This window comes from Aythya ferina (assembly GCF_964211825.1).
Source record: "Aythya ferina genome assembly, chromosome: 1".
NCBI lineage: Eukaryota > Metazoa > Chordata > Aves > Anseriformes > Anatidae > Aythya > Aythya ferina.
Window position 1 is genome coordinate 163,625,935 of NC_140296.1, and position 14,532 is coordinate 163,640,466.

General features: G+C 45.2%; 1 protein-coding gene across 4 annotated transcripts in view; it reads right to left on the bottom strand.

The window, feature by feature from the left end:
* Positions 1-3,063: 3,063 nt before the first annotated feature.
* Positions 3,064-14,532, bottom strand: part of PLBD1 (phospholipase B domain containing 1) — a 38,041-nt gene continuing 26,572 nt past the window's right edge. For all 4 annotated transcript variants that reach the window (XM_084534552.1, XM_084534553.1, XM_084534555.1 and 1 more), the window contains 5 exons: positions 9,899-10,099; positions 9,648-9,788; positions 5,608-5,793; positions 4,344-4,450; positions 3,064-3,320 (listed from right to left, as the gene is read on the bottom strand). In XM_084534552.1, the coding sequence (XP_084390678.1) occupies positions 3,153-3,320; positions 4,344-4,450; positions 5,608-5,793; positions 9,648-9,788; positions 9,899-10,099 (803 nt within the window). In that variant the 3' untranslated portion in view covers positions 3,064-3,152. The remainder of the gene's footprint in view (positions 3,321-4,343; positions 4,451-5,607; positions 5,794-9,647; positions 9,789-9,898; positions 10,100-14,532) is intronic.

Genomic DNA, 14,532 nt, shown 5'->3' on the forward strand with positions numbered 1-14,532 from the left:
GCCTTAGAACCAACACCCTGCTTTAGCCACAGGCACTATGATAAAAGCTGGCTCTTGGGTCCAACACAGCACCGCTGCTGAATGGCAGAGAACTCAGACAGAGTACCTGGGAGACAGACAGACATGCCTGCCTTGAGTTAGTGCTGAGCCCACACTTCAAGGGTCACATAATCAATGGGTGATGGTAATAAGTAGTTTTCCAGCACTTATTAAAACTTGTTTCAAGTCACTGACCAAAAGAGTATGGACTCATGTAAGTGATGGCTGAATACAATCACACTTGAAAGTGCAGAGAGTTTCTCAAATGGCCTGTTTAGAGTAAGAGTCTACATCTTGCACATAGTTTTGACCATTGCATTTATCATAAAAATGTAGCATAACCACTCCGCTCCAGCACTGCTGTAATTGCAGTTTGTGCGGGCAGAAGAGGAAGTAAGTGTGAACATCAAGGGCCCTAGTTTAGCTGCAGAGCAGCCTTGCCATGCACTCAGTGGTACATCTGGAAGGGGGTGCTACACCTGCAGAGCAGGACATACATACCACAAACTGCACAGACCACAGGTGATGCTGTTGAGTAACAGCATGGAAACTGTAAAATAGCAAGGGGCCAAGAAATCATCAGAGCCAGCAGCACAGCACCAGGTCACTGGCACAGAAACACACTCTTACCACCCAGGGAGCTCCATGCAATGCTGCCTGGACACCCACACATGGGCTAATTGGTGGCCATCTCCAGCTTCAAGCAGAGCACTCTGCTGACAGATCTTGTCACTCTGTGGGAGCTGAGGCCATTAAGGGCTACTAGGCTACATGGGTTGGGGTGAGGCTGTTGCTGGATTTCAGGAAAGGGGGATGGCAAAGGAAGCAAGAGCTCACATTTGATACAACACTCCTGAAGACGGTGCTCAGAGGAGACAAGGTCTCTGGAGATGGTCTCTATTGCCTCAACAGCAAGTTGCTTTCTTTACATTAGTGCAAGGGATGAATTTGTCACCACCGCCTTTCCATGCCCTCCCCAAATCAGACAAAAAAAGAACTCTGCCTGCCTCCCCACAAGCCCGAAAACCTTAAATTTAAAAGGCAAAAAACACAGGACATATAAGAAAAAAATGCACGTGGAGGGTGTGAAAAAACAGGACAGTTATTGCAACAAACCTTTTGCTTAGGCACATACCTTTTGATTTTTTCCCCTTGGACAATAAGCTCTGCAGAGGGAGATGAGATGATGAGTGAGACCTCTTCACTGTTCAGTTGCCTGAGAATTAAGCTGTCAGTGCTGTCACACCCTGCCCTATAGGTTAGCACAGCTGTACTCACAGCCTTCTCTGCTCCTTAATGATGCTGTGCTGGCAGCAGAAGCTGGACCCCAGCTGCTGTGGTCGCAGCTGGCCTGCTGCCAAAGGAAGCACACGGGGCAGTACAGTAAAAAGAACGCAGTGACCTGTTCATATTTGGTGTTTATCCCAAAAGCATCAAGCCTGCTGCCCTGTAAGGCCAGAACCTGCAACAAGCATCACAGTGAGGGTTCACAAAGCTGACAAAGCTGGCAGAGGGCAAGTTACTCTTGAACAAAGGCCACCAGTAACTGTCCACAAGCTCCAAGCATTTAAAAGGTAAGTAACATCCCCTCACTTAGAGCTGTGCCTGGCAAGGTCTCCTCCTAACCACCTCCAGGGGCAGGCACTGACACAGCACTACCATCTCTTATGGCATCAAAGGAATGCCACGTTCACTCCTCCAGCAGGGGAACAGCTGAAAGTGGAATGTGCACCAATGTATATGCTTATGGTGTAGCTGTATGTGCCCAGAAAAATTACTAAGTCATGGTAGGTGCTTTACCCAACTACATGCTGTGCTGCAGTGCAACTAGCAGCTCTATTCATTGTACGTTCTCTGTATGTTGGCAGTGACAGTTTTCACAGTGTTCTCTGCCCCTCCACCCCACCTACCCCAGCACACAACAGGGATGTTCTCTGCAGCCTCACTTACCTCTTCCTGCTCCAGCAAATAAATCACTACACTCCCTGCTCCAATTATGAGCCTCAGCAAAACTTTGGAGCTTTGAATTTCAGACAAAAACTTTTGGTCAACCCTTGCCACTTGGCAGAAGTCAGCCCTACAGTGACAGCCAAATATCTAGGGTAGTGTGTCACCACACTGCAGTAACCCACTCCCTTTCCCATCACATAAGACACTCCAAAGGCTTGCCAAAACCTCACACTGCTCATCCTTTGCCTTCATGATGATACAGGGCAGTACTGTGCACTGACTAGATTGGACTGTCAAGGCCATGAGGAAAGAGTTGTTTATTCTGTCTTGCTTTCTTAATTACACAAACAACATCCAGCACAAAACAGCCCAGTGACTCTTCAGTGTCAACATACAGATAGCAGTAATACATGCAGCACCAGCCCTCCCAGTCACCTTCCCCTGGGAGCAGGCAAAAATGTCACTGAACAACTGGACAGACACAGATTTATGCATACAACACTCCCACCACACATACACCCTTACCTACCTTTTCCTGCTGCTACACTGCAGCCTGGGGGATCCAAGAGCATCAGGCTGCTTTCAGAACTCACCGACTGCATCCCTTCATTACCTCCCAACACCTGACCTTTGCATGCTACCTCGGTGAGACAACAAAGGAAACCTCGCACAAGCCCCTGAAAGGGGGGCCCTATAAACAATGGGCTCAGTTACCTACTGTGGAGAACATGGCTGTGACTCTTCACTAGAAATGGCATCAGATGACAGGCACTTTTGCAGTGCAGGCACTGCTCAGACAAGAGGCAAACATCAAGCCAGCACAGAGACAAAGCTGCTTGGTTTGGCCCAGTCCTGAAGCCAGGTCCCGTGCCTAGAGACAGATCACTTCAGCTGGTCACACTGCGTTCACTCATCCCCTGGGAGTAGCTGTGATGATTGCTCAGATCACCAAAAAGCAGTGCCATGCCCACTTCCCATCAATCCTAGGCAAAGGACCACCCTGCGCAGAGGCAGCCCACCTCTGTGCAAAGCACCCAGCAGGCAGGACAGGGGGAGGCAGGCAAGGCACAGGGATGGGTACATCCAGCTGGATTTATTACACACAGGAATGAAAGTTTCCATCAAAAAAAATAAAATCTCATTTTGGAATATCAGTGCTGATTTTACAGGATCGGCCTCATGGTGACGAATTTGAAGTTGTATGACTCAGGCAGGCCCTGGTGGCGTGTGTGGTTAAAACGTCTCCAGGTGAAGACAGGGAGACCACCCTGTACGGGGGGGCCGTTGATGGCAGTGGCTGTGAACGCTGAAGCCAGGCGGAAATCTGACACCTGTAACAGAGGATGGGAGTTCAGGGCAAAATTGTTGCATGGTTGACATGCACCCATCCCAGGGCAGGAACAGCTCAGGGAGATTTGATAACAATACGGTAAGAAACTGAGCAATGGGAAATGCATGCTAGTCAGGCAGCATTCCTCCCCTACAGAGGCATCTTCAGCCACAAACAGCCAGTGCTGAAGGGCAGCCCGAGTCCACGCTGCCCTCTAGCCCTTGCATTATGCAGGGTGAGAAAGGCAGTCGGTCTGCCCTCAGGACAGTCCTGCCTGTGTCTGAGTGCCTCCAAAAGTCTGGGTAGGCAGCGTAAGAGCCAAGCCGAGAGGAGATGCTCAGCACTGGCAGTGCCAGAGCAGCCTCCATAGGGCCCATCTGAGCAACGAAACCACCCAGAGGAGCAGCAGGCTGATCCCCATGGGATAAAGCACTGCACAACTTAGCAGCACGTCAGGGCTGGACAGCTGTGTGCTCAGGTATTGCCCTTCACAGTGAAAATACTGTACAAACTGCCTAGAAAAACTGCTGCTTTCTCCAGGACAGGGGGGTCTAAGGATTTTCTCAGCCAAAAAGCAAGGTGACCTTTGGGGAACTTTGCTCGAAGCAGTTTTACAGAAAGGTGGAGACCTGGAGCAGTGTGACTCACTAGAAAGCCAGGCTTCTGAAAAGGTAAAACTAAAATGAGGACAAAGACACATTCTAGTGGGCTCTGGGGAGGCACCCACACAGCCCCCATTACCAGGAGGCTGGGGCTCTACAACAGTTACCTTCCCCATCGTCCTCCAAGTGATGTGAGGACTTATTTCAACCTTCACTAATATTCCTCCTGCTGGAAAGCCTTGGGACTTAATGCCTAAAACACCACAAGTCCCCATGGCCATCATTCCCCATCAAGCACTGGGACAATGAAAAGAGATAACAGACAGGCCTGGCCATGCCCATCCTAGGACAGGGAACTTTGCCACAGAGCACAAACAGGTTGCAGCAAACCTTCAGCAGATATTGAGAATAAGGTTACTTACCTTGGAGTCGTAGCAGCCTGCAGGCACTGGAAAGGAAGGATTCAGGTCTTCCCTGCAGCAAATGGTGTTGCAAGGATTGTGTTCAGCATAAGGATCACGCTGGTAGTCTGGGGAGAAATGTGGCGGGGACGGAAGAAAAGTAATCAAATTAGCTCCTTCACCCAAAGTCTCTACTACTGAAGCAAAGTCCCCAAACCACTAAATGCTGGCTAAGTGTGCTGGCAGAAACAGTCTATCACACTGCTTTCATGCGCCTCCTTAGGTACTAACTGGAAAAACAGTGCTCAAGATGGGACATTAAGTAGACAAGCTCCTAATCCAAATTCATACAGTTATTTCTGCCTCCCAGGGCACCACCACCAACCTGTAACCACAAACATTTGTAATTCTGCATGACAAAAGCTTGTGGGAACTTTGTGAGGAGAGAAAAGTGGAAGAGAAAGGGATGGGGGGGTGGGAGAGTATAGCAGTGAGATCCTGTCTTTTCCTCTTCTGGACTAAAATAAGTGGCAAGGAGCAAAGCCTTCAAACACCCACTGCAGTAGCTGTGAGCTAGCAGGGGAAGAAGGACAAGCCTCAACATCTATGAGCATGCTGCTACTCACAGCCCAAACAGCAGCAATACCCCACCCTGGGAGAGGCCTCCCAAACCCCAAGCCCAGTAATCAGAGTGCTCCCTGTAATTGGGAATCAAAATATAGCATCTAAAGCTATCTGCACTTAAAGACAGGCTTAGCCAGAAGTTAATTAAGCTGTTTTTAATCCAGTTAAGGAGAACCCTGTCAGGGAAAAGCAGAGCAGAACATTACCTACTAAAAATCACCCTTCCTGAACAGGGAGGGAGGGAAGAGCACCAAACTGACCTGAAATTTTACACCAAATTCTCTGATCTGACGTGACTGCTGCTTAGGATTTTAAGGCTTTTAAGATTTGTAGGTTGTACATGTGGCAGGGTAACAGCAGTCCTCAGAGAGTCTCTTTGAGTGTCAGCCGCTCTTTGCAAAGGTCGTGCAGCTAGCCCACGGGACATTACTCTGTCAGGAACCCAGTCTCTCTCTGTTAAGAGCAATTTTTAGCCTTGTTTCCTAGCTAGAGTCATCTTGTGTTGTTTTTTATTTATTTATTGTTTTGTGTATATACTCTGTACCTAGGGTAATGTAACTCTGATCTGTAAGTAAAGCTGCAGTTCCCCACTAAAACAAAAAAGTAAAGGTCCCATTGCTTTACTAAGATCAGCTCCACAATATACAAGTGTATTTCTTACTGTTGTATCTCATGATGTACTTCATGTCTTCCAAGTTAGTCACTTTGCCCTGGTCTCGACGGAAGATTTTTGCTCTTGGAGCAAGCTCATAAGAAAAATCCAGGCCATACTTCTCAACATATTCTGCATACCCACTGAGATTGTAAATCTTTTCGTGGAAAGGGATATTGTATGAAGGCCAGTAACCTGCCGGAGACACAAAACAACCTGTTAGTCACTTGGAAAAGCTGAACACTCTTGTTTATATCAACATAAGCAAAATAAACCATTTCCCATACCACATCACCTTAACCAGATTTCGAGGAATAACAGGTCAAACTGGTTTGAAAGCAACAAAATAAGGCAACAGTCACTGGAACGACAGGGGTTGACACCCTACATAACACCACTGGGGACTGTGCACAGGCAGCCGGTCCCTAGACTTCCACCCTGAGGACTCATCCTGCAAAGCAGCAAAGATCAGACTTGCAGGAGCCTGAGGTGGACACAGACCAGCCACAGCCCTTCTGCAGAGGTTACACTCCTCTGAGCCTGAGAGCAGTGAAAGATCATTTCCCTCCACCAAACTTCCTTGCAAGAGGCTTGAACGCACTCCCTTCTTTCCCCTCTTCCCATCTCACCAAGGCAGTCATGCACTGTGCTGAATTGCCAGGGACAAACACAGACACCACACAGAGCAGCGATGAGGGCAGATGACAATTAAAAATGAAGATATAAAGTCTCCTAAACAAATATACACTGATAACATAATGAAGGTCCCAAAACAGCAGATAGAAAGAGGCCCCAGGTCTCAGCAGAAGTCCTGGAGATAGACAGACAAACAGGAACCATGGAACAAGAGATAGTGACAAGTGCATATCTGTTCCCCATCAGCCTTTGAGGGATAAGAAGCAATTGACCTCGAGAGAGCAAAGACCCATCATAACTTTTCCAAGAGCAAGTGTTAATCCTGCACTTCTCTGCAGGATTACCAGCCAGAACTCCAGAGAGTTTGGCTAGGTGATGTAACTGCCAGAAACAAGGCTACTGTAGGAAGAAAAAAAACTTGTGAAGACCCAGGAGACCATCAGGGTACCTCAAGCCCTGGGAGAAATACACTAGATATCTATACTTCCCCACACACACTCTTCAAGGCAGGCATCAAGGAGTCTTTAGGAAGAGACTATATACCATGAGCTAGTCCCAGCATGTGCTAGTCCCAGGAGCAGCATATTTTTAGCTCCCTTCCAAAGCACGAACCTTCCCATTGTCAACAGGGAACGTTGCTTCTGAAAGAATCTGGCTTAGAGACTTACTATTTCAACGCTAGTAAATGCAGCACTCCATTTATTAACATAGCCCAGTATGACATGAGGAGTCTGATGGTAAAATGCTCAAGTAAGTCAGCTGGGACTCACTGGCAGCGAGATGCACCTACACAAACCAAGCTTCCTGAAGGACAGATACACAGACAACATCAGCACTGGAAAGCTGCCTGAGCAGAGGCCTTACTAGCTTGGGTCCTGTTCAGCACGCAGCACAGGTGGAAGTACCCTGTCTGCTGGCATTTTCTAAAACAGAACATTTGAAGTTCTCTTCCAGAAAAAGCTCTTTTGTGTCCTAGGCCCTGCAAGACTGCAAATCCCACACTGACAGTGCAGCATCCAACCTGAGGCAGGCTTTAATCAAGGGCTGACACAGGCCATTGAAACCTGCCTGTTAGGTCTGTCATTGTGAACAGTGAGGAAAAAAAGAGTAAAAGGTGATGTAATGTTGGAAGGGGGCAGGGAGATGACATGAAGGTAGCAATAGCTGTCTGAGACAATACCTTCCTCTGCCCAGAGGGAGGATCTCAGCAGCGCTGAGAGGAAGGGCAGTGAAAAGATGAGAAGCACATGGTGGAAGAGACTGAGATCACAAGTTTTGATTGGAAATGGTGATTTTGATACTGAAATGGATGTGCTACTCACTCATCATCGGCAAACATCTGATCTGTAGCCATTCCTGTGCCCTGTCCCTAAGCTGGAGCCAGTACTGCCCTCCTCCACTTCCTCTAGAGGGTTCCTGAGTTTTCTTCATCAACATACAGAAAGCTCCTTGACATCTTTGCCTGGAAGGGGCAACATAAAAGATTCCTGATTTTTAGAAGTCACCTGCACTGGCCTAACAGACAAGCTGACAAAAGCCATAAAAATCTTTCCATTTGCAAACCCATATAAACAAAAAATAATGTTTGCTTGTTTTCCAGATCCAGGTCTTACTAGAGCGATGCCTGCCTTTGTTCACCTGAGAACTCAATTCTCATTCTCTGCTGTTCCTAGGTTTATGCCTGAAAGAAATTAAGAAAAATGATTGTGGTGCAAATAGATGCTTGCTCTCTCTGAGCAGGCCAGATTGGTGAGAAATCTTTGAACACCAGCTACAAGAAAATCACAGAGTGTGCCAGGGTTTGCTACTCCACACACTGTACGCCAGCTCTGTGCTTGAGAAAGGCAGCTTCCTTCACCCAGGCTGCTCCAAGCATCAGGGAACAGACAAATCCCCCCAAAGCCCCTGCCCTGGGTGGCATGGAGGAGTCCAAGACTGGTGCTCACAGAACCAGTGCTGGCTTTTAGCAGCTGAGGTCTCGAAGGCAGCACTTCTGCAGAGCTCAGCCCACCCTGAGTGCTGTTAAACATTTAAGCTTCTGGAGACTGGGTGACTTCTGCTGCAAGATCCAACGTACACAAGGTGCATTTACATAACCTGGGAAGAGCCGTACAGTAAACATAAAATATCATTGAACTTCTAATGCATGTCACCACTTTCCCACACAGAGCAGTCACAAGATCTCTTAGGAGGGAATAATCGGTTAGTGGGTGTCCAAGCCCCCACTGGACTCAGCCCTATGGGAATCCCACACGGCAGTTCTACAATCACTGCTGAAAAGGAACCCACTAAGACTGGCTTGCCTGCACAGATGCCATGCTCTTGTGACATGGTTGTGCTACTTCAAGTGCAAAAGCTAGAGATGTCTTCTTTAGCTTGGTTGTCTGCACTATGATGCACGACACACTGCAGAGGATCCCAAAGCATTTCACCACTGAACCACACAGAAATACTAGAAGATAAAATGCAATGGCCTGCTTCATATCTTCCATGGATACAGGTGCCAGAAAAGCGTAAGTGGTAGAGAGGGGATCTTTCTACATTATTGGTATGAAACATCTCAAGACCACATTCACATTGCAGCAGTGCCTCAAATAAGCTAGACTCTTCCAAGCACCCAGACACAAGGAAAAAATCCAAAGAGAAGCAACCCTAGCTGTCAATATAAAATGGCATTCCACGCACTTCCAGTGATCTTGATGATAAAGAGCAATTCTCATCAACTTAGCACCTCAGCACGTGATTAGAGGAAGGGGCACATGCTTAAATTTGTGGAAAGGGATCAGGCTTTTGGGTGCTGGCATAATATGTCTATAAACCACTTGTGAATATAACCTGACAGTGGGTGTTTTATTTCACCTAGGTTTTTGTTTGTTTGTTTTCCAACAACTTACTGCTAGTCTTGCTGGGGGATCAAGGAATCTTTTGAAGAACAAGTTTATTAGATAACAGAACTCCAGAAAAGTTCAGGAGCTAAATCTAGTGCAAAGCTTCTCTCCAATTTAAAAGCTCATCTCCTTATACAGCAACACACTCACCAAGCAGCCTACAGCATCACAGTTATTCAGCACAGCTGCAAATAGACCTCACCTTCCTCCTCATGGGTCTCTAAAACTGGGCAAAACAATACCAAAGGAGAAAAAAAAAAAAAAAAAAAGAAAAAAAAAAGGAAAGAAAGAAGTCTATTATTCCCTCCCCTGCTTCTAAGAAACACAGACACTCACCATATTTCTGCCACAGCAGACAGGAGAAGCGGACAGTGTTATTGATAGAGTACCACTGGGACACTCACACAAGGCTTTCTAACTCAAACCTCAGCAATAGCATTCAGAAAGCTACAAAGGTACAAAGCACAGTCAGCTGGCACAAAGAGATGGCTCTCCTAGGCCAGCAAATGCTATAGGAGCTATTACCTTTCCGTAGAACATTTGTTTGATCAGAATATTCCACAAGGGTTGGGATCTGCTCAACAATATACAATGCGCCTTCATCAAGGCTCTTCTGCAGCTTTACCTTCTTTAGGTCCAGCACCATGTACTGATTGTTGTAGGTCCCTAGGTATGAGAGCAAAGAGTTACATGCCCTGCCTAGGGAAGGAAAGGGGTATCAGGGCAGGGGAAGGAACACATCCTTTCTTTTAATATTCATATTTAACAGTACTTACCCGAGTTGCACTTCGAGAAGGTTTCTGCCCAAGCTTTGCCACCATCTGCCATCATATTAGCAATGCGGACCCTCTGCCAAGCAAACAGGGATTCAGGCACCACTTGCTTAATGAGGGTTTGGTTGAACACACTGTTGGTGGTCTGCAACATTATCAAGCCGCTGCCAAGTATGTAAAAGTCATCCAAGGACACTAGAAAGCCTTAATCAACAAGACAAAAATTTGTTATCTCTCAACCCTTGTTGTATTCACAAAACAAACTAGAGACTCATTTATATCCCCTTGGCTTGGGTATGTGCCTGGACATTTTAAATAAAGCCATAAAAATATTGAAGGTGAGATGGTAACTTCTGCAAGTATTTTGAGCCCACCTGCCAGTACAATTTCTCACTTGTCATGTTTCCAACACACAACCTGCTTTGTCTAGAGCATTTGCTTCAGGTTTGTGTCCCAACCTTTCCCACTTGGAAGTTTACCCTTCATATGTCAAGCAATGTCTTATTCTGGGGAATACATAGTATAAAGATCTAGCAAGTGTTTGTTCATAACAAAAATGTTTCTTCAAAAACAATGACAAAAACAGAACAAAAATACAACCTCCACAAACAGATCTTCATCAGCTTTTTTTATTTTTTTAATGGATCAACCTTTCTTTCCCCCTCCCCCTCTCCCCCCCCCCCCAAAAAAGGATCTCTTCTGTACTAAACAAACCAAGCAGAAAAGTCTTCCTACTTAGTTTAATCTTTTCCAATCTAACTATTCTGAAAAGCATCTCTAAGAAATGGGCACCTCCCAAATTTTAAGCCAACTCCTGTATACAAGAGAAAGTTCTACCTACTCTTCTCTGTGACATGCAACAGTCCTGCAAAACTCAACACAACCACAACTCTCAGAGCAGGATTCCTTTCCAGGTTATATGCCAACAGAAACATTAGGTCCAATTGCAGATCCCATGTCAGGAGGTGGTATACAGAACTGCAAAGGTCAGCTATAATGCCATGGATAGCTTGGCAACTATTTACAAAGCAGAAATAACTTGACTTTGAGATTCTCCAGAGGATACGGGGCTGACAGTCACCAGGCTGGGGAAGAAAAGTTGTTAACTGAGCTACCAGTGGAGAAGTTATCCAGAATGTGGTCTCTTGTCAGTAAGTTTTTAATGGCACCGCTCTTTAAAGAGTACACAATACTAAAATCTTCTTTGTGTAATACCTTAATAGTTGTGTCCCACTACAACATCTTGTACAGCAAGCCTTGTTAATACACTTTGCAAACAGAGTGAGGTCAGCAACCTATGATAACCAGAAAGACAATCCAGTCCTGCCTCATCAAAAAGGCAGACCTTCTAGCAAAATTAATATTTAAAGGCTCAATTTCAGCAAGATTTCTTTAAAATCCCCAAATCTCAAATCAGATCCAGGAAAATACACTTTGCAGGTACCTGTTCTCTAATGATATGTCCATATAGAACAGGCAGAGCACCCTGACAGCTTGCGGGTCCTACTACTTCACTCTCAAAAAGAGAATGAGAGTGGCAATAAATAAAGAGTATCCATAGCATAATTCTTTCAAGTAAATACAGACAAGAAGGGAAACACTCTAAACTTGGCTCTGTCAGCCTGTTTTATACCACAACGCTGACTACTCCTGAGGTAAACTGCTGCACAGCAAGATGAGTGCTTGTCCAGAGACCAAAAATGAAACTGTTAAACAACTGTGGTTTGAACTGAGCACTAATTCCTACGTGGATACCAGTACAAAGTGACCTACTTCAAAATAAACTGAATAGCTTTCTCTCCTTTTTAAATCAACTTAAGCTGAGATAAAACTCAACTCAAAGTAAGTGGCAACTCAAATAATTAAGTTGAATGAGTTCTGTAGTTCAAATAATTTGCAAAGCTAAGATGAGCTGAAAACAAGTGGATTTCTTTCCAGGACTCAGTATTTACCAAGTTTCATCCCGCAGTACTTTTATAATACAGTGTGCCCTCCATGATACACCATTATTAGCTCAGTTATCCAGAGACAACATATGTCATTATGACTTAAGGTACAGGCACCCTTGAGACAAAGGGAAGTTAAATACATATGACAGGTTTACCAAGGACAAAAGCATCCACAAAAATAAAACCCAGATGAAGCCTAGAGATAGCAGCAGATATTTGATGTCTTCTTGTGTTATCCTCATTTTTCCACTATGTATGAGAATCTGCTACAATTGAAATTGCCTTTTAGGTAAACTGTACAGAGAGATAACAGTGACATATTTTCCTCTGTAAACCCTTTTCCCATTTTTATCAACTACTCTCAATCTTGTTGTTCTGTGTTTTTTCTTCCTCCCCTTTCAACGAACCTGACTCTTCCCATAAAAAGAAAGAAATAAAAGCACTTCTGACTGCATCTTCAGGGTCTGAGCCATTTAGATTCTGTTTCCAAACACCACTGGAAAACTGAAGTTTCCAGATTCTGGAACTTCATTCACACCACTATTAATGTTTTGGTTTGCTTGGTTGATTTTTTTCTTTTTTTTGAAATCTGAGCCATAGTGTTCTCTGGGGAGTCATCACACTGAATAGTATGAGAATGGGAGGGACATGGACAGAACAGGGATGTGCTCCTGACAGCTATTGTTCCTAAAGAGGTAGTTGCTGCTTTCTCAACCAGATGGAATCAACTTTTCTGGAATTTTAACTGGTCCTTGTGTTCATTCAGTGTCAGAAAGGTGCAGTGTCATAGTCTGGAAGTCAGGGACAAGAGCCCTAGCAATCACCTCACATGGATGAGAGTAGCTCCAGCCTAAACGGCTCAATGCTCTGGGCTACAAACACACTTAACAATAGGAAGGGAGATGTCTTCTCTGGATTAGCTTTCATAATCCCACCAGCAGATGCTTTTCATACCATGATTTATCTCCTGCCAGCTGCCTTCCTTTCACCTGCAGATCTCTCCTAGGTACTAGGCAAAGGTACACCCCACAATGGAGATGAGATACCAGAGTCATAAAGTGCATCAGATACTTTTCCTCTGCTCGCCCTCAGGTTTTAGACAGATGTTGGAGGAAGCTGGGAAGCAAGAAATGTGGCAAAACCCATAAGCATGCTGGTGCCAGTGGAGAATGTGCTATTCCCCTGATTAAGTACCTAAAACCAGAATACAACATATTTAACAAGACTGTAGCTCACCTAGAGAAAGCAGGTCACTACCCAAACTACTGTGCCTGGGTCCAAATGGTAGATTCCCTTTTTTAAATGGGGTTCAAAACTAACTCTTCAAAAAAGCTCCACCCAAATGGATGGGGATCTTGGAAACTGCAATCTTCTCCCTGCTGTCCAACGAAAACAGGGAAATTTCATCAGCTAATAGGGCTAATATCTGGAAATAACTCAGTGGGGCAGTGTCAAACAGTGACTGCACAGCCAGGGGAATTTTTGTTTGGCCTTATCTGTTTTTTGTTTGTTTGTTTTTGTTTTGTTTTGTTTTTTACTAGACATGTCCTGCAAAAACAACACCCACCTAGTCTCTGTCATCATATTTCTTATCCCTCCAAATGAGCAGAGCTTCACTCAACAGTTGTTAGCAAATGTTACTTGGCCTTTGCATTTAAGTTCACTGCTCTGCAGAAACTCACCAGCAACATTAAGTACTTATGCTCAGTCTGAACAAGACACCAAAGTCGGAGGTGTCCAAGCATTCAGCTCAGAGCTACTCTTCCTTTCCAGAGGTTCACAGAGATGTTCTGCATGCAGCTCTGCACAGATGCTTTGAACAGAAGAGAAAGCTGAAATGATGAGCAGGGTTCAAGTGAGGATTAGGATTAGTGTGGAAACGAGCGTAGGTGGTTAAATCATTCTGCAAGAGCAGAGATTACTGCTCTCATTCATTCCCCTTGCAAGTACCCCTGCAGTGCTACTGTGGGTCTGAAAGGGAGAAAGCAGAAAGAAGGAAACTTGAAAGAAACTGCAGCAGTAGTATTTAAGCATGCTGGCAAGAATATTGGAAATTGCTGAGGAAACAGGAATGGACTCTGCAGTTCCAGATCATCCTCTGCTTGCTGAGCCTCAGCAAAAGCAAGGAAGTGCAAGGCCCTCTAGCTGTATCATAATGCATATGCCAGTGTACATCACAACTAGCCAGTCAGCTTAGATCCTTTAACCCGAGATGTAACAAATACTCTTTTTTTTTGCAGTTTAATTTCACAATTTTACCTGTATTTTGAAATGCAGTAAATAAACAATCTGGACAACTTTACTCTGATCTCAGGAGAAATGAGGGAGTCGCACATTCCTTTTCAGAAGACAAGTGTTTCCTTGAAACATTTCTGACACAGCTTTTGGACAGCTTAAGTTTTACTTCATAACCAGTCTACTGGACAAGAGAGAGCTATGAATTATTCGGTTAAGTGCCATTGAAGGCCTGGAAGGAAACCTCCTTCTTAATGCCTTGTTTCCTCCAGAAGTCAATACTTCTATGTACGTTAGGATCATGTGGATCCCTCCTGTTCAGGGGATCTTACTAAGAACCAGTACGAATGTCCCAGGAGGTACCTGTCAGGACAGAGAACAGGAGTGGGAACTCACATGCAGAGAGAAGTTACAGTTGTCAAGTTGAGCCATGGGCAGGATTTGTGGATTTCA